Source organism: Danio rerio, chromosome 4, assembly GCF_049306965.1.
Source record: "Danio rerio strain Tuebingen ecotype United States chromosome 4, GRCz12tu, whole genome shotgun sequence".
Taxonomy (NCBI): Eukaryota; Metazoa; Chordata; class Actinopteri; order Cypriniformes; family Danionidae; genus Danio; species Danio rerio.
This window is the reverse complement of record NC_133179.1, coordinates 4,844,973-4,868,776: the sequence shown is the minus strand read 5'-3', so window position 1 is coordinate 4,868,776 and position 23,804 is coordinate 4,844,973. Positions and strand designations below refer to the sequence as shown.

General features: G+C 33.8%; 1 protein-coding gene across 12 annotated transcripts; it reads left to right on the top strand.

Moving 5' to 3' along the window:
• The first annotated feature begins 585 nt into the window (after positions 1-585).
• tbc1d30 (TBC1 domain family, member 30) lies at positions 586-23,632 on the top strand. 12 transcript variants are annotated; one of them, XM_021475403.3, is made up of 15 exons: positions 586-885; positions 3,740-4,034; positions 6,496-6,660; positions 12,814-12,875; positions 13,003-13,068; positions 13,598-13,723; positions 14,434-14,619; positions 15,623-15,791; positions 15,873-16,041; positions 16,264-16,369; positions 16,531-16,637; positions 17,879-18,018; positions 20,092-20,298; positions 21,743-21,808; positions 22,421-23,632. In XM_021475403.3, exons 1-15 carry the CDS (start codon positions 733-735, stop codon positions 23,593-23,595), a joined length of 3,192 nt encoding a protein of 1,063 aa, XP_021331078.1. In that variant the 5' UTR covers positions 586-732; the 3' UTR covers positions 23,596-23,632. The 12 variants fall into 12 exon arrangements, with proteins under 12 accessions (XP_021331078.1, XP_073803022.1, XP_021331079.1 ...); XM_073946921.1 differs by having other exon boundaries at positions 21,743-21,841; XM_021475404.3 differs by lacking the exon at positions 21,743-21,808.
• The last annotated feature ends 172 nt before the right edge of the window (positions 23,633-23,804 follow it).

Below are 23,804 nucleotides of genomic sequence, written 5' to 3'. Positions count from 1 at the left end.
CAGATATCATAATCTGCCAACTGTATTTTTATTGTAATATTAAAAAAATATATAGATGAATAAACTATTAAATTAAACATTTTATCTCGTATATACCTATTTGTTAATAAATACTATTTTATAATTAATTTTTTTCGTCTCGGATACTCTTCTTTGCTAAATATGTATTGTTTAAAGCCCATAATACAGAAGAAATAAAGGATTCCAGCATGCTTTCGATGAACTAATAAACTAACTAATGTCACTAATAAACTTATGGTAACTAATATAACATTATGTGATATAATAATAATATTTCCGAGTGTAAAGCTGAAACAACATTTGTTGTGAAACGCGCTATACAAATAAACTTGAATTGAATTGAACTTCACTGTTTTATTTTTTACTATGTACATTCTTAAACAATTAAACCAAATATTTTGTGTTTAAAAACCTATGTTGGATAAATAAACAAACACTGCGTATTTCTCCAGCACCTGTCGTTTGTGAAAACTTTCTTAGGGAAACTTTTCGGCCAGTGGGTTGAACTATTCCCTCTGCAGGGGCGTGCAATCAGGATTTAGCCCGTTTCAGGAAGGAAACCGCAGCCTGTTTGAGTCCCTGCCAACCCGCGGCTCAAGAAATGGAACAGACCCGGAACTCCAGTTCCTTATTGATCCACCTAAAACAATCTTTGCGGAGTCCCAATGCGTTCACCACAAAGTAATGCTGAACTTTAAAGAGAAATAAACCATGTCAGCCGCGGTGGAAGTGGCGAAAGAGGAGCTGAAGGAGGTGAACATATGTGACATCTGCCCGGAGGAGGAGAGCGGAGTTTTCCTCAGCGCAGGTGCGTCCTACCTGGACGGCTTTTCGGGGTTTCATAAGTGGGTCTCAAAGATTGAGGTAAAGTTGCCTTTTATACTCGCACATTCAGACTTTCTACTTAATAATGTCATTTCAGTAAAGTATTGTTTGCTAATTGTAAGTAGGGAAATCATTTTAGCATCCAATGACTATCAATGTAACATTGCAGTCATTTAAATAGTGCTAATGTTGTTTTGAAGTCATATTTATGTGCCTAAATATTTAAAGTACTGTAATAAATTGAGGTAAAGTTGGTTTTATATTCACATATTCAGAGTTTCTGCTTAATAGCCTCATATAATTTCAGAAAACTGTTGTTTCCCAATTCTAAATATAGTGAAATTATATTAGCAGCCAATACATTGCTTTTACAGTCAATTAACTAGTACTCTTGTTGTTTTGAAGTCATTTTTACATGCCGAAATATTCAAAATTTCATAAATAAACAGTATAAAAATTATTTTTATCCTACGAGCATTAAGCTATTAAATAATAGTGGTGGCTGAGATTAGATTGAGAGAATTTAGTTTGCTTATTTATGTGTTTATGGAGTGAGGCTTGTAACTTTTATTGAACTATCTATTTGTGTTTTGTATGTTGCATTGTTTTGTCCATGTTTGTGATGACTGCAGCTGGGGGCAAGAGCCCAAGACAAATTTCCCTAACTGGGACAATAAAGTTTTACCTTCCTTACCCTAAATAATGTCATAAATTGAGGTACAGTTGGTTTGATGTTATACTTGCATGTGATTTCTGACCGAAATATTGAAAATAGTGTAATAAATTGGGGTACAGTTGGTTTTAGCCCATTTTCGCATATTCAGAGGCTCTCCTTAACAATATATTTTCAGAAATTTGTTGTTTGCCAATTCTAAATATCAATAATATTAGCAGCATCAGTACAACATTGCATTCATTTAGATAGAGCTTATTTTGTTTTAAAGTTATATTTACATGCCTAAATAATCAAAGTACTGTAATGATTTGAGGTAAAGTTGGTTTTCTATGCGCACATTCAGAGTTTCTGCTTAATGGCCTAATATAATTTCAGAAAAGTATTGTTTCCCAATTCTAAATATAGTGAAATTATATTGGCAGCCAATACATTTCGTTTACAGTCAATTAAATACTACTCTTGTTGTTTTTAAGTCATATTTACATGCCAAAATATTCAAAATAGTGTAATAAATTGGGGTACAGTTGGTTTTAGCCCATTTTCGCATATTCAGAGGCTCTCCTTAACAATATATTTTCAGAAATTTGTTGTTTGCCAATTCTAAATATCAATAATATTAGCAGCATCAGTACAACATTGCATTCATTTAGATAGAGCTTATTTTGTTTTAAAGTTATATTTACATGCCTAAATAATCAAAGTACTGTAATGATTTGAGGTAAAGTTGGTTTTCTATGCGCACATTCAGAGTTTCTGCTTAATGGCCTAATATAATTTCAGAAAAGTATTGTTTCCCAATTCTAAATATAGTGAAATTATATTGGCAGCCAATACATTTCGTTTACAGTCAATTAAATACTACTCTTGTTGTTTTTAAGTCATATTTACATGCCAAAATATTCAAAATAGTGTAATAAATTGGGGTAAAGTTGGTTTTAGCCCATTTTCGCATATTCAGAGGCTCTCCTTAACAATATAATTTCAGAAATGTGTTGTTTGCCAATTCTAAATATCAATAATATTAGCAGCATCAGTACAACATTGTTTACAGTCATTTAGATAGAGCATATTTTGTTTTAAAGTTATATTTACATGCCTAAATAATCAAAGTACTGTAATGAATTGAGGTAAAGTTGGTTTTCTATGCGCACATTCAGAGTTTCTGCTTAATAGCCTCATATAATTTCAGAAAAGTATTGTTTCCCAATTCTAAATATAGTGAAATTATATTGGCAGCCAATACATTTAGTTTACAGTCAATTAAATAGTACTATTGTTGTTTTGAAGTCATTTTACATGCCAAAATATTCAAAATAGTGTAATAAAATGAGGTAAAGTTGGTTTGATGTTATACTTGCATGTGATTTCTGACAGAAATATTGATAATAGTGTAATAAATTGAGGTAAAGTTGGTTTTAACCCATATTCGCACATTCAGAGTCTCTCCTTAACAATATAATTTCAGAAATGTGTTGTTCTAAATAGATAAATCATATTAGCAGCATCAGTACAGCATTTTTCAAAGTCATTTAAAGAGCTTATTTTGTTTTAAAGTTATATTTACGTGCCTAAATATTCAAAGTACTGTAATAAATTGAGGTAAAGTTGGTTTTATATTCACATATTCAGAGTTTCTGCTTAATAACCTAATATAATTTCAGAAAACTGTTGTTTCCCCAATTCTAAATATAGTGAAATCTTATTAGCAGCCAATGACTATCAAAGTACAGCATTGTTCACAGTCAATTAAATAGTACTAATGTTGTTTTGAAGTCATTTATGTGCGGAAATATTCAAAATAGTGTAATAAATTGAGGTAAAGTTGGTTTTAGCCCATATTCGCACATTCAGAGGCTCTCCTTAACAATATAATTTCAGAAATGTTTGCCAATTCTAAATGGTGAAATTATATCAGCAACCAATGACTATCAAAGTACAGCATTGTTCACAGTCATTCAGATAGAGCTAATGTTGTTTTGAAGTCATATTTACCTGCCAAATTATTCAAAGGACTGTAATAGTTTGGGGTAAAGTAGATTTTATATTTGCACATTCAGTCAATATAAGAGTGCTCATGTTGTTTTGAAGTCATACTTGCATGCGATTTCGGAACAAATATTCAAAGTAGCGTGGTAAACTATATAGGGAGCATGTCACAAGTTTTTGTTGTTCAAAAATGAACGAATATAAAACCGACTTTACCTCAATGTCCCAAAGGTGTCGGATGGAGACTGTGAGAAAACGTCATCCAGGAAGGCTCACGAGGAGGAGAAAGGAGGTCTGTATTTTGATCGAGAGGAGCTGAAAGACTCCCGGGCTTCATCTTTGGTGGATTGTTTGCTGGTGGAGCTTTATGACACGTACAGTCACGGTGTCCCAGGCTTGGACAGCTCCACTGAGGCCTCCAGCTCGGACGCTTTTCTGGGCAGGAGCAACAGCGGCTCTAGCTTTCTGCAGGAGCTCCAGGAGAAGCACACCAGGCGCCATCAGGTCAAATATCTGGCTCAGAAAGGTGAGGAGGATTGAAACACTGTTGGATTTTATTAACATCTGTGTGGTGTTGGTAATGTTTTCATCCACTCAAGGGTGTTTTTGAGTCTTGATTTGGTCACAACTTTCTCTGTGTTTCAGCAAAGGAAATGATTTGTGGTGAAACATCTTATTTTGACACATATTTTGGCATAATGCTTTGGCATAAAAAAACCCTCAACAATTCACTGGCCAAATGTACTACCCTTTCATTATGTTTGGGGCTGTTTTTGCCCCATTGACCTCCATTATAAGAAATAGTTTTTATTGCAAAGCCATGCCACAATATTGTTATTCTAGAATTTAAATGGACTGCCTTCTATTTTAATGTACTTTAAAGTGTATTTTTTACTATTTTAGGTGTATTTATTTCTCAGCGTCATCACTTTAGTTTTCAGGGTTACGTGATGACGTGCTGATTTGATGTTTTGGGATTATTGGTGGCCATTTATTAAGTGTGTTTTTTAATTGTTATTTATTTATTAATTATATACAGTATTTATCACTGTTGAAACTTGTTTTGGTTACTGAAGATTTTTTGAAACTTGGTATATAATTAGTAGTAAACGTAAAAAAAAGAACCACACTTGAATCCCGAGAGCCAGTTAAGTCTTAACCCTTTGTTTGCTCATGTAATTTAACTCTTGTCTCAGGTGCTCAGCTTCTCTGCAGGCCATCATGACAGTTTACATACGGTGGACTTCATAGACTTCTACATGTATACACAGTGTTCTGTCAATCATCATTATCTTATATTATTATAACACTCCTAAATTAAGGATTCCACAACACTCTTTTTTTTATGTTATATAAGAACTTTTTTTGGTTCTCCAAACACCTTTAAGTGAACTTTCAACAAAATAAAAAACATTCCACAACATCCCTTTTTTGATGTCATATACAACAGTTTTTTTTTGTTCTTCAAAGACCTTTACCATATAAGAACTATTTTGGATTCTTCAAAGACATTCAAGTGAGCAGTTCTAAAAAGAACCATTCCACAAGATTCTTTTTTATGATGTCACATAAGAACTACGGTATTTTTGGTTCCCAGATACTTTCAAGTGAACAGTTCTAAAAAGAACCATTCTACAACATTTTTGATGTCATATAAGAACTATGTTTGTTTCTCCAATCCAAAGATCTTCAATTGAACATTTCTAAAAAGAACCATTCCACAACATTCTTTTTTATGATGTCATATAAGAACTACAGTATTTTTGCTTCTTCAGATACTTTCAAGTGAACAGTTCTAAAAAGAACCATTCCACAACATATTTGACGTCAAGAACTATGTTTGGCTGTCCAATCCAAAGATCTTCAATTGAACATTTCTAAAAAGAACCATTCCACAACATTTTTTTTATGTCAAATAAGAACTATGTTTGGTTCTCCAATATAAAGATCTTCAATTGAACATTTCTAAAAAGAACCATTCCACAACATTTTTGACGTCATATAAGAACTTTGTTTGGTTCTCCAATATAAAGATCTTCAATTGAACATTTCTAAAAAGAACCATTCCACAACATTCTTTTTTTTGATGTCATATAAGAACTCATTTGATTTTTCAAAGATCTTCAAGCTAATGGTTCTTTTAGAACTGTTCACTTGAAGGTCTTTGGAGAACCAGATGAGTTTTTATATGATATTATACTTTTTTGTTGTTGTTGTTGACATTTTTTAAGAACTGTTTTGGTTCACCTAAGACCTACAAGTAAACAGTTCTAAAAAAAAGAACCATTCCACAATGGATTAAGGCAAAGAAATTTACCACATTTCATAAGTTACCATATTTCACCAATTTACTGATTACAGTATGTAAAGCATTGCAAATATTTTTTGTATTGCAGGTTTTCTAGAATGTCATCTTTAAATTTGATAATTTAATACATTTCTTGCATCTGAACATTGGATGAAGTCAGGTTCAAAATTATTTTTATTATTTTTTATTTCGTTTGAACATATTTGTGTCCGAGTTGTCCATAATTACGATAATATCACAAACAGAAATAAATAGTATTTTTTTAAAGAGCAAAATCAATTTTAACAGGTAATTTATGGAACATATCCATCTGTTAAAAATATTCAAAATAGAGAATAAATAAATATAGACTGAATAAAACAAAAAATTTATGTTAAGAATAAAATCATTGTAATTCAAATCTACAAACACAATTAATAAACTGAGCAAAGACAGACTTGATGTATTTTGGATGTAAAAAACCCCCCACAAAAAATCTCAAGTCTGAAAGGCGCATGATAAATGGTGCTTTAACCTGCAGTGTCTCTCCTTGATGTAAATAAGACACAAATTAGCTTTTTATGTAGTGAAAAAAATACTTTGAAGTTAAAAGTTCTTCATTAAACCTTTAATATCGAATGAATTATCTTTTATTTTGTAAAATGGGGTTCAGCTTCAGCAGTCTTGATGTTGTTTTCAGGTCCAGAAGAGCTGAAGTGGATTGTCCAGGAGGTGAAATACCGCATCGCTGTACAGTCGGCTAAACTAGTGCGGCAGGCCAAAAGGAAAGATCGACTCCGGCAGAAGTTCCAGAAGAACTGCGATATCGTGACCGCCTGCCTGCAAGCCGTCTCGCAGAAAAGACGTAATTACAGAGCGTTCTTTCATTGCATTTGCTCAGGGTTAAATTACCCACATGGTCTTCTTTGCTTTTTCTAGATTAATCCATTGTAGGTCGAAAGTAGATCTCAGATTTCATTAATGTCTACTGTCCGCATAATATATGGAGAGACTTTAAATTAAATATTTTTAAATGTGAATTCTTTTAAAATTATAAAAAAAATTTTTATCAAAAGTAAACCTTAAACAGTTTTAGATTTTTATCTGGTACAGTATATTATCATTATTATTATTTATGTATTTTTATCTTGTGAATTTATTGCTGTTGATGACTTTTAATTGTTAGATTATTTTTTTAAATTATAGTTGAATGTTATAAAATGTGGTAAACTTTTTTTTGCAATGACATGGCAATAAACCCAAAATTCTCTCGCTCTCTTTCCTCATAATATAATATAATATAATATAATATAATATAATATAATATAATATAATATAATATAATACTATGTTCCGGTACTGGGTTGCGGCTGAAAGGGCATCTACAGTGGAAACATTATGCTGGAACAGTTGGCAGGTCATTCCACTGTGGCGACCTCTGATAAATAAGTGGCTAACCCACAGGAAAATGAATGAATATAATATAATAGCATATAATATAATATAAAATAGCATGCAGAAAGACTGAGGATGTTTTCATGATATTGAGATTCTGTTTCTGTCTTTTATTAATAGTTTTTATTTTCCTCTTTTCCATTTCAATGATTTTAAACCATAAAGAAATTATGTTTTTATGATTTTTGGAATTTTTTTATGATGATTTTGCATTATGTTTTAATGATTTCAATATTTTAGTATATTCCTTTTTTCTATCTATCTATCTATCTATCTATCTATCTATCTATCTATCTATCTATCTATCTATCTATCTATCTATCTATCTATCTATCTATCTATCTATCTATCTATCTATCTATCTATCTATCTATCTATTTGTGTCTGTCCATCTATCTATCTATCTATCTATCTATCTATCTATCTATCTATCTATCTATCTATCTATCTATCTATCTATCTATCTATCTATCTATCTATCTATCTATCTATCTATCTATCTATCTATCTATCTATCTATCTATCTATCTATCTATCTATCTATCTATCTATCTATCTATCTATCTATTTGTGTCTGTCCATCTATCTATCTATCTATCTATCTATCTATCTATCTATCTATCTATCTATCTATCTATCTATCTATCTATCTATCTATCTATCTATCTATCTATCTGTCTATCTGTCTATCTGTCTATCTGTCTGTCTGTCTGTCTGTCTGTCTGTCTGTCTGTGCATCTGTCCGTCCATCCACCTGTCTGTCTTTTCCCTATGAAATTGCTATTGCTTTGTTTATTTCACAAGACGTTTCAAGTAAATCTTACCCTGTACTCCTAATTTACAACCTTGAAAACTATTTTATTCCAGAATTTTCTTCAGTTTAGTCAATTGTTTTGTTTATGCATGTCAATATACATTTTATACATTTTTATTGTAGTTTGAGTTATTATTATGTCAAGGTAAACTACATGGAAATGAGAAATATTTATTTTATTTTCATTTTTTTTTTTAAATCCAACCAACAAAATAGCGTAGTTTTGTGTATTATATAATTTTTAAATTATATATACTCAGTCACTTTGGTTTGGCTCATTTCCTGTTTATCAGGGGTCGACACAGGAGGGAACATTCGACCAATTTGTTGTATTATTATATTATTATTATATTTATATTATTGTAATAATGAACCTGGACAACTACACTGTAAAACACATCCGTATATTGTAATTCATGTTTTTATTTTATTTTTTTTCCTCCTGTTTATTTCTGTTTTGGGTTTGCATTATGGCATCTTGATCTTTCTTCCAGCAACTTTTAACCTTGAGAAGTTTAAAAAAATAGTGACTTTTATAAACATTGTTAATAGTTTGCAGTGATGTATTGTCTGGGTTGGTGTTGTATACGCTACAAAAACCTTTTAATAAACTGCTAGTACATTTTCTGTTGTTTTACAGACTGTTCTCTATATTATTTCTTATACATTATATTATTAAACTACTAAAATGTATATAAAAGTCACTATGTTAAACTGTGGTGTCAAATTTTCAACATCAAAAGTCAACAGAGCAGAGATCAACATCCCATAATGCAATTCACAACTGTAAATTAAAGGAAAACACTTGAAATGCAGATTTTTTTGTTTTACAGTGTATCAAATGCATCTCTAATTTACCTTAATTTAGTTCCCTCTGTTGATGTGGGCCTAATTGAAGACATTAATCTCAAATATCTCATTTCTACATTCGCGTTCCCTCCTTACACCTTTACAACTGCATCATTTGCATTAGATTAAAAACACACGTGCAGAGAGAGAATCCAGCCGCTCATTCATGTCAGTTTATGACTCTAACATGCAAACTACAGCAGCGTCATGTTGTAGCAGTCGTTTATTTACACTTCTGGATGTTATCGTATTGCTGTGCCGTGCATTTCTGTGGTAGATTTGAGTGTGGCCTTGCTTTTAATGTATTTTTTATTTCAACATGCTGCATGTCAAGCACTGACAAACAGGTACAGTATAAAATCACATCAAAACTGCAGTGTTTTTCAGTCACTGAGTAGTGTCATAATACCGAAAGTGTGCTTTGATGGATGGTTTTTGCTTTTGTGAACATCATAATTGCAGATTATCATTCATTTGTATTTTTTATTATTATTGTTATGTATGTCAGAAGAAAAAACACCTCACTCACATTAATATATATAGTGAGCCATCATATCTTGTTGTTTTAGTAGTCTGAACAAACTGCAAACGTCATTTGTTAGTGTATAATTCAATTAAATTCAGTTCATCTTTATTTCTTTAGCAGTTTTACAATGTAGATTGTGTCAAAGCAGCTTCACATAGAAGATTATAGTGAATTAAAGTCCAGTATAATGCTTTAACAAAGACTTTTTAAGCCTCTAAACTTAAAAAATAAGCCGGAAAGTACTTTTATTTCCTTATTTCTCACTGAAATTATCAACCCGGCACAGGTAATTGCTTTCTCTCTGGCTCGTCCTCCAGAGCTCCAGCGGTCCCTCCTCCCGCTCTAGCCCGCATGTGACGCTCATGTGTGGGTGTAGACTCGCGCATCACCGCGCTGTTCCGCCTCACCATCCATCCGCATCAATTTCGGTCACCTTTCATTATTTTATGCCGTTTATAACTCTTATGTTTTTGATACAGACATCCGTATATGCATGAGATGATAAAGGATGTTTGATCGCGTTATTTTCCTCTGATTTATTGATCGGAACGAGAGGATTTTTTTTGTATGAGCTCGGCTTTGTAAATGCGCGGCCCAAAGGACCACTGTTTTGTCTCTAGATGAAGCAGGAAAGGTTTATTTCCTCTAAAAGGTCGAGGGTTTGTGTGAAGCGGCAGAATGCAGCTGGAGGAGTCGGTAATATTATCAGTAATGTGCTGAAGAAACGCAATGGGATCTCTAGAAGAGCGCCGCGCCTGCTGTGCACACTAGAGCCAGGTGAATACAGCATGCCTTATATTTTAGATATAATAATTAAGACATCATTAATTAAATATTAGATAGATAGATAAAACCGGTTCTTGCGTTTGTTTGCATCGATGCTGAATGGAGAATTGCGCTTTGTGGTAATTAGCTTTGAAGGCCTGTCGTTTTAATATTTAATATGCGTGATTAAATGTTGTGAACTATATTGTGAACTGGCCTGTTTTGTCACGCAGTATATATATATTAACACAGTATTTAAATCTATCTAATATTATCCATCCATCTCAAATGCCCACTGCTTGTCATTCAGACATGGGAAAAAACCCAAATTACTATTTATCTTGTTTTTGCCCTGTTATATAAACTTTTGTTTAGATTTACTCTGAACATTATTTTGTATTTGATTTGTTTTTTGGTATTTTTTTTGTTTTATTATATTTTAAATAAAAATAGTAAACTATGCCTTTTTAAGTGAATCATTTTAAGTAGGCCTATATTTTCTTGAATATGTTTTTAATGTTTTTTTTTCCTCAGGTGTTTTACATGCACTTTTTTTTCAGAAGTGTAATTCATTTAATTTTTTTATTTGTGCTCTATTTTTACTATATAGGATAGCCTAACTATATTTTTAATATTTTACTATGCCCCTAAACTAATTTCTCTGTTCCTATCTTTAATTATTTTATTGGTATCACAATATAGCTATTGTGTCAGTTAAACTAAGCCCAAAACTAAGGCTTAAAGACCCATCTTTGGACTTAAAGACACATATTTTTGATCAAGCTTTTAATCGACAGTATTAGTGTTTCTGTACTTGGATTTTAACTTGTTTTATAATGTTTTATTTTATTGGTATGTGTTTTTATTTATTTATTGATTTTTTTTATACCTGTTTTCTGGTTATCTTTTATTGTAAAGCACTTTGTGACTCAATGTCTGGGAAAGGTGCTATAAAAAAGCTTTACTTACTATATATTTAAAGGCTTTAGGCTTAGCTTAACTGACACAATATGTATATTAAGACATTAATAGAATTATTAAAAATATAATAAGTGAATATAATAATATTATAAGAAAACTATATTATTAGAATATGTTTTAATATTGTATTTACATTTAAAAATACAGTATAGTTTTGAAGGCTTCTGAAAATACACAAGGTGCATTTTAGTTCTAATAAATGATGATATTTATAGCATTTAATTATAGATTAATATAGAAAATTATAGATTTTCATTTTGATAACTATGCAAGTCATAAAAAGCCAATGTTTTTCATGTGTGTAATGGTAAATGAGTGCAGCAGGAGGGCAGGAGAGATGATGGTAGGATCATGTTGTTAATCCGGAACAGATCCTGCCTCACGACTCAAACACACGCAGAAATGCTGCTAACTTCACTTTAGGTCTGTCTGTCATTTTAATAGCATGAAACAGTAACACAGATGGACTCAGGTTGGTCATTATTACTCATTTTTATGCACCAAAAGTTGCTTCTTTCTGTTTTCCCCGACGTGTCAGTGATCTTTGTTTACATTCGCGTTCGAGAGCAGTTAGCATCTTTAGCGGTGGCTAATGTGAAACTTACTTCAGTTTAACCGATCCAACCTTTATAATCGAACATCTTTATCGTGTAAATGATGTCTAAACGCTGAAAGTCAGAGTTTTAATCGTGTTATTGTCAGATTGGTGTCTTGTATACGGAAGAAACTCCAGGCGGAAGTGAGTTTCAGCACCGCTTTTTAGTGGACAGCGGCTTTTATCAACCGTTCAATATCTCGTGTTTGGTTTCTACTTGTGATCGATAACACGCTATATTTATCGTTTCCGATCATTTCTGCTGCTTTTATTAGTGTTTATTCCTGGTATACAATTTGATAACCTCTCTGTCATTCACAATGAATCATAGAATGAAAGCAATATCCTCATTTTTTTATATTAAAATTGATTCTTTGATAAACACCCTGCTGAAGAATCCAGCTTAAACCACCCTAGGCTGGTTGGCTGGTTGACCAGCCTAGTTTTAGAGGGGTTTTGGCCATTTCCAGGCTGGTTTCCAGCCATTTCCAGCCAGAAAACGACCAGCAAAATCCAGCTAAAACCAGCTTGACCAGCCTGGTTTAAGCTGGATATAGCTGGTTTTGGCTGGACTCCCAGCTTGGCTAGGCTGGTCAAGCTGGTTTTAGCTGGTCATCTCCCAGCCCGACCAGCTAAGACCAGGCTGGAAATGGCTGGATACCAGCCAGGAAGTGGCCAAAACCCCTCTAAAACCAGCCTGGTTGACCAGCTAAAACCAGCCAACCAGCCTAGGCTGGTTTAAGCTGGATTTTTCAGCAGGGCAATGACGCCGCTAAACGAGGACGAGCTTGTTATAGCTAATACAGGTTTTTAGGCAAGTTAAGAATATAATTAAGTGTTTTAAATTAGATATTTTTTGTATAATTTATATGCTTTTGCCTTCATAATCGCGACTTTCTTGAAATTGTGGCTTTATTGCTATTAATGCTGATTATTTTTCCTCAGAAATATCTTCTTACAACATCTGCAGCTCCACAAAAGATGTTTTTATAGTCTTTAATATTGATTCTCCACTGTTTTTGTCTTGCTACAGGAGTGGACACCAGGTTGAAGTTCACTATCGAACCCTCTCTAGGCAAGAACGGCTTTCAGCAAGTACGTATTGATCCCTTGAACAGCAAGAAAGCAAACAGTTGTGCTTTTTTATGTTGTGTGATGATTGTGTGTGTGTGTGTGTGTGTGTGTGTGTGTGTGTGTGTGTGTGTGTGTGTTTGTTTTCTAGTGGTACGACGCTCTGAAAGCAGTGGCCAGACTGCCGGTCGGCATTCCCAAAGAGTGGAGGAAAAGAGTAAGAGAGAATTATTTATTTACATTTATTAGCCCTCCTTGAATATTTTTTCCCCAATTACTGAATAACGGAAGATTTTATTCAACACATTTCTAAACATGATAGTTTTCATAACTAATTTCTAATAACTGATTTATTTTATCTTTGCCATGATGACAGTAAATAATATTTGACTAGATATTTTTCAAAACACTAGTATTCAGCTTAAAGTGACATTTAAAGGTAAAAGGGGAGTCAGGGAAGTCTTTGTATAACGATGGTTTGTTCTGTAGACATAAAAAAATATGGTTTAAAAGGGCTAATAATAATGATCTTAACAAATGAAACTGCTTTTTATTTTAGCCGAAATAAAACAAGAAAAAATTTTAGGAAGTACTGTGAAAAATTACTTTATTAATTATTGTTTGGGAAATATTTGAAAAAGAAACACAATTCACAGGAGGGCTGATTATTGTGAATTCAGCTGTATTTGGCTGTGTCTTAGCTGTGATATTGTAAACACTTACATTATGTTTGTTTTCTTATGTAGGTCTGGCTGACCCTGGCTGACCAGTATCTTCACAGCATCTCTATAGACTGGGAGAAAACCATGAGATTTGCCTTCAATGACCGCAGCAATCCAGACGATGACTCTTTGGGAATACAAATAGTAAAGGTACTTCATGTTGTTATATTTTCCCTTAAACGGTTATTTTTAAGTGGAAAAGGTCCCATTTTATATTAAGTGTCCTTAACTACTATTTACTTGCATCAAAAATAAATACAATGTACTTACCGTGTTCATAATGTATTTGAGAACACTTGTGTTCTTGTGTTGTATGGACGGGTTTGGTGGCATGGGTAGGTTTAAGGGTGGGTTAAGGTGTAGGGAATGGTCAGCAGTGTATTTACAAATGTAATTACAGAAGTTAATTACAGATGCAATTAAATACAGGTATTTAATCAATCATAAGTACACAATAAATACATGTATTTACACAATGAGTACATTGTAACAAACTATTAATTCCTGTGTAAGTACAAATTAGTTAAGGCCACTTAATTTAAAGTGGGACCGTGGAAAAACTGTGTTTCATGTTTATTTCTATAGCGCATCTACAATGTAGATAGTGTCAAAGCATAGAAGTTCTAGTAAATTGAAACCGTGTCAGTCTAGATTTTAAGAATTGAAGTTCAGATATATTTAATGGACTGGACGCCGTCTGATAAAAGATAAATGAAGCAGGATATTAGCTCACTGCAGTCTGTCAATAAGTGTGTAATGTAGCCAGATGCGTGTGTGCGTATGCATGCGCGCGTTTCTAGCAGGTGTGTAGTAGTGATCAAAGTCCAGTGTTCTGTTCTTTACGCTCTGTTGTCATCCAGGATCTGCACCGGACAGGCTGCAGCTCTTACTGTGGGCAGGAGGCGGAGCAGGACCGGGTGGTGCTGAAGCGGGTGCTGCTGGCTTATGCCCGCTGGAACAAGACTGTAGGATACTGTCAGGGATTTAATGTGCTGGCGGCACTTATCCTGGAGGTCACTGAGGGCAATGAAGGAGACGCTTTAAAGGTAAAGATGATCAAACAGCGTTTTATTTTATTTTATTTTATTAGCATTTTTATTTTATTTTGTTATTTTTATTTGCATTTGTAATTGCATTTTTTTTATTTTGTTTTATTGCATTTTCTGATTTTTTTTACATTTTTATTTTATTTAATTAGCATTTTTATATTATTTATTTTTGCATTAAATTTAATTTGCATTTAATTTAATTTATCAGTTTTGTTAACATTTTTTTAAGTTGCATTTTTATATTATTTGATTTGCATTTTATTTAATTTTTCACATTTAATTTAATTTGCATTTTTATTTTAAATTAGTTTGCCTTTTTATTTAATATTATTATTATTTCTGTTATCATAGTTTATTTTAGTGCACTTTATAATTTGTTTTTACATTTTAACTTAATTTAATTAGCTTTATTATATTATTTAATTAGCATTTTATTGAATTTAATTAGCATTGTATTTTATTTGCATTTTTATTTTTAATTTTTTTTGCCTTTTTTATTTTATTTTATTATTAATTTTATTAGCATTTTTATTTTATGTTAGAACGTTTTATTATTTTTTTTTACATTTTTACTTAATTTAATTAACATTTATATTTATTTTAATAAGCATTTTATATTATTTTTATTTGCCTTTTTTATTTTATTTATTTTTTATTTTCAAGTAATTTTATTTTCAAATTGTATTAATTATGAAGAATTGCATTTTATTTCTATAATTTATATTGTTCGCAATATATGTCTGTTATTTAAAACAAAAACTGCAATACTTTTTAGTACATGGTACTTTAATTTGACATTTTTATTTCATGCCATATTTTATCAACACCATTTTAATTGCAATTTTAATTTATTTTATTTGCATTTTTATTTGCTTTAATTTTGTTTTATTTTTGTTTTGCATTAATTAAATTAGAATTTGTATTTTATTTACAATTTTAATTTATTATATTTTAGTTTGCCATTATCAATAATAAACCATTGACTATTATTGTGGTACAGGTGATGATCTATTTGATCGACAAGGTGCTTCCGGACAGTTATTTCGCCAATAATCTGCGAGCACTCTCTGTGGACATGGCCGTGTTCAGAGACCTGCTGCGGCTGAAGCTTCCAGAACTTTCTCAGCACCTTCACCACCTCCAAAAAGTGGCCAATCGCGAAGCTGGAGGTGTGTAGAAACCCTGCATTAAACATAAATATGAACAGTGTTTTTAGGCGATTGTAGTATGTAAACCTTATTGTGTTTCAGGCAGCTACGAGCCTCCACTCACCAACGTTTTCACCATGCAGTGGTTTCTGACCATGTTTGCCACGTGTTTGCCTCATCACACCGTGCTGAAGATCTGGGATTCGGTGTTTTTTGAGGGATCAGAAATGCTGCTGCGTGTCGCTCTGGCCATTTGGGCCAAACTGGGAGAGTAGGTTCAATAAAACCCCCATTCATAGCAATGATAACTGTAATCCAGCTATGTATAATCAACTAGAATCAAATCCCTAAAGTAAACTGAACAATGATGTGCTTATTTAGCACATTGCTAACATGATTTACTAGTATTAGTATTCCAGAAAACAACGTGATCATATGTTAAATATGACTAAAGTCCAGCTTATGAAATGTTCTGGATCTTTCTCTTTGTCAGGCGTATTGAGGAGTGTCAGACAGCAGATGAATTTTACAGTATTATGGGCTGCCTGACGCAAGAAATGCTGGAACACAAGCTCATCGACTCCAATGAACTCATGCAGGTAAAAGCATGAATAATTCATTCATATATGAGGCTTATTGTGAAGATGATTCAAGTATAATGTCTCTAATGCTGCAGAATGGAGTGTTTGAACATGCAATGAGCTTCTTCGAGTTGTTCATCCTCTTGCTTTGTTTTTGTTTTGTTTTTTTTTGCTGACAGACGGTTTACTCCATGGCTCCGTTCCCATTCCCACAGCTGGCTGAGCTCAGGGAGAAATACACCTATAACATCACACCGTTCCCTGCGCCGGTCAGAGCCAACAGCAGGTACGAGGGATGAACAGACACAGCACAGATGCAGAGATCTATCTATCCATCCATCCATCCATCCATCCATTCATCCATCCATCCATCGTTCTATCTACAATTCTATCCATCTATCATTCTATCTATCCATCTATCTACCATTCTGTCCGTCCATCCATTTATCCATCCATTTATCCATCCATTTATCCATCCATCCATCCATCCATCCATCCATCTATCGTCCTATCTATGTTTCTATCCATCTATCATTCTATTTATTCATCTATCTTTCTTTCCATCCATCCATCCACCCATCCATCCATCCATTATCCATGCATCATTCTAGCTATGGTTCTATCCATCTATCATTCTGTCTGTCCTTCTGTCCATCCATCCATCCATCCATCCATGGTTCAATCTATGGATCCATCCATCCATCCATCGGTTCTATCCATCCTTCCATCTTTCTGTTATTCCATCCATCCATCATTCCATCCATTCATCCATCCATCCATTCATCCATTCATCCATCCATCCATCCATCGTTCTATCTACAGTTCTATCCATCTATCATTCTATCTATCCATCTATCTACCATTCTGTCCGTCCATCCATCCATCCATCCATCCATCCATCCATCCATCCATCCATCCATCCATCCATCTATCGTCCTATCTATGTTTCTATCCATCTATCATTCTATCTATCCATCTATCTATCATTCTGCCCATCCATCCATCCTTCTATCTATGTTTCTATCCATCTATCGTTCTATCTATCCATCTATCTTTCTTTCCATCCATCCATCCATCCATCCATCCATCATCCATGCATCATTCTAGCTATGGTTATATCCATCTATCATTCTGTCTATCCTTCTGTCCATCCATCCATCCATCCATCCATCCATCCATCCATCCATCCATCCATCCATCCATCCATCCATCCATCCATCCATCCATCCATCCATCCATCCAGGGTTCTATCTATCTATCTATCTATCTATCTATCTATCTATCTATCTATCTATCTATCTATCTATCTATCTATCTATCTATCTATCTATCTATCTATCTATCTATCTATCTATCTGTTTTTCTGTCTGTCTGTCTATCTGTCTATCATTCCATCTAAAATTCTATCCATCTATTGTTCTATCTATCCATCTGACAATCGTTCTTTCTATCGTTCCATCCATCCATCAATTCATCCCTCCATCCTTATTTTATTTTATACGTAATCATTTTATTTCCTGACTATAGTCTGGCCCTCCATGGTTGGGAGAGTGATGATGATGCTGACATGGATGATGAAGACTCTATCGTCACCGCTCTGGGCTGTCTGGGACCACTAGGTGGCCTCCTGGCCCCTGAGATCCAAAGATACCAAAGGCACCTCAAAGGTCTGTGTCTGATTTTATTTCATAAGCCAAAAGCTAATAGAAAATAATAGTACTAAATCATTCTATGAGGTCACAAACATCACTCCTGCCTTGTGATTTATGTCCTGCTAAACCAAAAAAGATGTTTGACTTTCTTAATGCCATATTGGCTGAAAGCACATTGGCCTTGTCAAAGTAAGGCTGTAATGCAAACATGAGCTCAATGTCGCTCACTCTGCCAACGTAAACCTGGCAAATCCTCCACAATCCTGTCTGAATCGGCCCTCAGATGGATTTAATCCTCCATGCATTTGTCAACTCTTGTTTTATTCAAGGTAGTTTCTCCAGCTGCTCTTAAAGGAGACATATTATACCCTTTTTACTATTGTAAAGATATATTTTGAATACATTTGCATAGCATATTTTGCGATATATAGAATTATATGTAACTATACATTTATTTTAGTTTCGTTATAAAATATTTAATAACTTGTATAATAAAGTTTCAGTATCATAGATTAACATTCTACACTCATTGTGTATTTTATTTGTAATATTTTATTTTATGCATTGTATTTTTGGCTTTTTTCATTTATTAACATTTAAAAAACAGTTATAAATTAAAAATTGTGTGTATAAATATAACTGGTTGTGGGATTTTATATTGGTGTATGTCTAAAAATTATAATGGTAACTACATTAGCATCCACATTAATGCATGATGATGTGCTGTTTTGCACTAAGGGTGTACAGAATTAATATAAATAAATAAATAAATAAATATATATATATATATATATATATATATATATATATATATATATATATATATATATATATATATATATATATATATATATATATATATGAATAGTATGCAATAGGATATTATAGGATACAATAGGATAAGATCCTTTTATTTTGGCATGTCAAATAAATCTCCAGTGTCCGAGTGTCTTAAAATACTCCACAAATCAATTATAATATCTTTAAATTTACCTCTATTTTGGTGTGAGCAAATGAAAACACCTTTATTATGTACATGTATGTCCCTTTACATGCAAATGAGCTGTGGAAGAGGGCGGGGCCTTTACACTATTCTGACACTCAATACACAATAGAATAAGTGAGAAAATGTAAACCCTGCTATATATATATATATATATATATATATATATATATATATATATATATATATATATATATATATATATATATATATATATATATATATATAACATATTAGTGTTTATAAATTATGCTGATGTTGTGGCTTTCAGGATAAATCTTTTGCACATTTTCTGGGATTGAAGATGCATCGGGGACCTGATTATTACATGTAAACATGAAAAAAAAATCCTTTAGTTAATATTTAGTAATTAGCCCAGTCTATTTATTTGCTTATGTAAATGTCTAATGTAAATGTTTTAATAGTAATTTTTGTAATGCTATTGACTAATATGTAAATGTTTGTATAATTTATTTATAGTACAGCTTGCAAAAGTAATATTTTCTGCCTTTAAGTAGATATATTACATGAGAGGCTTACTTTTGTTCACCAAACAAGTGGTTCTAACTGAATTTGCATTGTGAACCTTTAAATAAAAGTTATGTTTTTGGGTTTTAGTAACTGTACTCTCAAAATTATTCCCCATAAGAAATCCCCCAGAGATTTTGTACAAAAATTCTGTACAGAAATAGCTAAAAACATATGCAGATTATGTCTGGTCCTGGTTATAATCTTCAGTTTCAGTACACATGAATAAATGGAAGATTTGGAGATGATCCGACACAAAACACCTCCGATGAAAATCAGTGTAATAATACTGGACACTTTTACTGGGGAATTAAGTTTTTAGTTACTACACTCTTAAAATCATTCTGCATAAATCCAGAGATTTTGTACAAAATTCTGTACAGAAATAACCCAAATAATATCAGCAGATTCTGCAAGGTCTTGGTTGAAATCTTCAATTTCAGTGCAAATGAATAAATGGAAGATTTAGAAATGATCTGATGCAAATTCCCCAGTTAAAGTGTCCATTAGTCTTACACTGATTTTCATCTGGAGGTTTTTTTTTTTTGGATGTGCAGATCAGAGAGCGGAGCAGAGCTGTAATGGCAGTAATATGGCAGAGCTCAGTCCCGGGGCGGTTGGCGCAGGACGAGCCGAACACCAGGCTGCCATCAACAGCATGATGCTGGAGCGCATGAGCACTGACATCAGCGCCCTGAAGAAACAGTACTCGCGTATTAAACAGAAACAACAGCAGCAGGCCGGACTGCTCTACATTCACACAGGTACAAACGTCATGCTGATATAACGAGCTTAAAGTCTGATTGATGTAATAAAAATAACTATTGGAGATGCACTGGTTTACAAAGAAGTTCATTTGACTTGATTTTTTTATATTTAAAAATAGTTGTAAAAAATCTAATGAAGAAAATAATTAATGAACAATATATAAAAGTAAATAAATGCATGTTTTTAATACATTTGCATTGTGTATTTTGCTATATATCTTTATACATAGCAATACATCTTTAACATGTTAGTTTTATTATACAGTATTTAATAGCTTTTTTTTTGGGGGGGGGGTTGTGGCTGGAAGGGCACCCGCTTCGTAAAAACGTGCTGGATAAGTTGGCAGTTCATTACGCTGTGGCGACCCCGAATTAATAAAGGGACTAAGCCGACAAGAAAATTAATGAATAATAGCTTTTAAAATATTTAATCATATCATAGATTTCAATTCTACCTTAATTGTGTATTTTGTCATATTTTATTTTTATTTCATGCATTGTATTGTTTATCTTTTATTTTATTTAATAACATTTGAAAATTTTTATGTACAAAAATCAAAACAGTAAATAAAAATAAATAAATAAAAATTATCTGTATAAATGACTTGCTTGCTTGTCTTAAAACTCTAATGCTATGTTCACACCAAACGCGGAAGGGGCGTCAAGCGTGAGTGATTTACATGTTAAGTCAATGCAAACGTGCGAATAGACATCCTGCGGCGCGATACGTGCGAATATCGTGATATGGCGCGGCGCGAATTGAGCGTTTTGCGCGTTTATGGAGGAGGAGGAGTTTATGAGCTCATAGAGCTGGATGCACCTCTGAAAGGATCTAGTGGACTCAGACACGGCCCTAAACGCATCGATGCTGTTTTCAGTCTTTAGAAAACACAAAAACACTGTTATTTTCTTAATAAAATCCATGTTAGCCATTTAGCAACGAAGCTAGAGTCACCGGTCAGACAGAAGCCCTGCCCGTCATGTGATTCTGCGCCTGTTCTGAACGCGCGAATGAAGCGGATTTGACGTGCGAATGAAGCGAATATTGAATCGAATGAAGCGAGTAAACTCAAATGTTCACGGAGCTATTTACGCGCGAATACCACTATTTATCTGCACGTTCTGCGTCTGGTGTGTACACAGCATAATGGTAACGACATTAACATCCACACCAATGCATGATGATGTTCTGTTTTGCACCATTGCAACAAATATATGTATTTATAGTATGATTTTCTTTTTCATTAATGATAGTTAATAATTATTAAAATAATTTTGCTAGGTGTGTTTTGTTCGGCTGTCAGTGCTTTTATCGTTAATCAGCTGGAAGAAAATATAAATATTTTAAAGTAATTTTATTATTTTGTGTCATCATAACTTTTGCTGCGTTGAGGACACTGCTGTTCTTTTAAAGGTGTGACAAATGTGACATTTTTCTCAGGACTTCCTGTGGAAGCTGAAACTATTGAACCTCATCAATCCAGTAAACAGCAGATCTACCACACTGGTACAGATACTTATGGGTCAACCTATAATATAGGTCAGCTCATAATAATTAATGGGTCAACTAAGCTGTGGCTTTATTAAAGATATATGGTGTGGTGTTGGGTCTGCAGCTGTGTAATGCAATAACAACTGATTAATGACGATATTTCCGCATCTTGACTGCTTTGCAGGGTTTTGGGACATACTGTAACTTCTTTATTATTGTTTTCAATTGTTAAAATGTTAAAATCTGCCATTTTAGAATGGCACATCTAGAAAAAAATGATTGAAAGGCAATTGAAATCATAAGTTCTATGTGTTTTATGTATAAAAATGTGTGTGTAATTACATAACCATATATTTTATTGTTTATTATACTGTGAAATTAATTATAATATAAATAATAATGCTAATTCATGCTAACAAAATGCTAATTCATGCTAGTAATGGGTTAATTCTTGCTAAAACATTCTTGCATTATGCTTACTAATGCTAGCAACATGCTAATTCATGTTAAAAACATTCTCACGACATGATTATTCATGTTAGCAATTCATGCTAAAAACATTGGATTAAGCCAAACTCAAAGTTGGTCTACAAATTTACTCATGGGGGTGTTATTGGTTCTTCACAGATAAGTGTCCAGCCACCAGTGTTCTTGCCTCCCAAATTGGTCCATCCCCAGTGGTCAATCACCTTCTCCTGGGCAGGAGACCAAGACCCTGTGAACGATCCTTAAAGAATGGTATGATCCATAACGGTGGATCTCCTCAATCCCACTCAACGCCGCTTCTGGATCAGATGGTTCGGTCCAGACATCATTCGCCCTGGCGCACGCATGTTCGAGCACACCGGAGGAACATCGCAAGAGCGAGGGCTCAGCTCGGCTTTGATGACTCTCTGGAGGCAGAAGACGATCAGACGGATGAAAGCAAAACTGAAGGAGCATCTATGGAGGGAGAGGAGACCAAATCCGAGGAAGCAGACGAAGATAAAATTGAAAACACGGCAGCTGGAGGCTCAGATGTTTCTAAGCAAGAACTGCAGGAGATTGATAGACAGCTGTCTGCACTAGAACTGGACCCGGAATCTTCACCAGATCCGTCAACTCCAGAACCAGCTTTGGATCCAGACCCACAATCAGATCCAACTATTACTCCAGAACCACAGGCAGATCCCAATCCCACTACTCCAGATCCTGATCCCACCATTCAAGATCCCAGTTTCACCATTCAAAATCCCAATTCCACCATTCAAAATCCCAGTCCCACCATTCAAGAATCCAAACCCACCACTAAAGATTCCTGTTTCACCATTCAAAATCCCAATTCAATTGTTCAAAGTCCCAGTTCTGCTGTTCAAAATCCCAGTCTCGCCATTCAAAATCCAAATACCATTGTTCAAAATCCCAACTCCTCCATTCAAAATCCCAATCCCACCATTCAAGATCCCAATCCCACAGATCAAAATCCCAATTCCAGCATTCAAAACCTCAATATCACCATTCAAGATGTCAATCCCACCACTCCACCTCAGGCTCCGCTCACATCCAGCCGCCGTCCCGGTTCCGACTCCTCCAGCTCCGAAAGTGGAAGCTCCCTGAGAAGAAGTGCTTCATCATTAGCAGGAGATCCTCCAAAAGCACAGCAGCAGATCTACTCCCCATTCCCTTGCATCAAAACACCCCGAAAATCCACGGCTGCAAGAAACCTGGGTCTCTACGGCCCAACAGCCAGAACTCCAAACGTACACTTCCCACAGATGAGCAGAAGCATGAACCGTGTAGGAAACACCACAAAACGCCGGTGATGAGTTGTAGACTGCTAATAATAAAGAAGAGCACTTATTGGGTTCCTCTTCATTTGGGTTTAAATTCCAGACTTGTGAAAGCACATGCATTTTGAAGTCTAATATGCTTCCAGATACTTAAGCACTGCAAAAAAAAAAAAAAAAAAGATTTTCACTCTTGGTGTTCTTGTTTGCCTAATACATGTGTCTAAACCAGATGTGCCCAATCT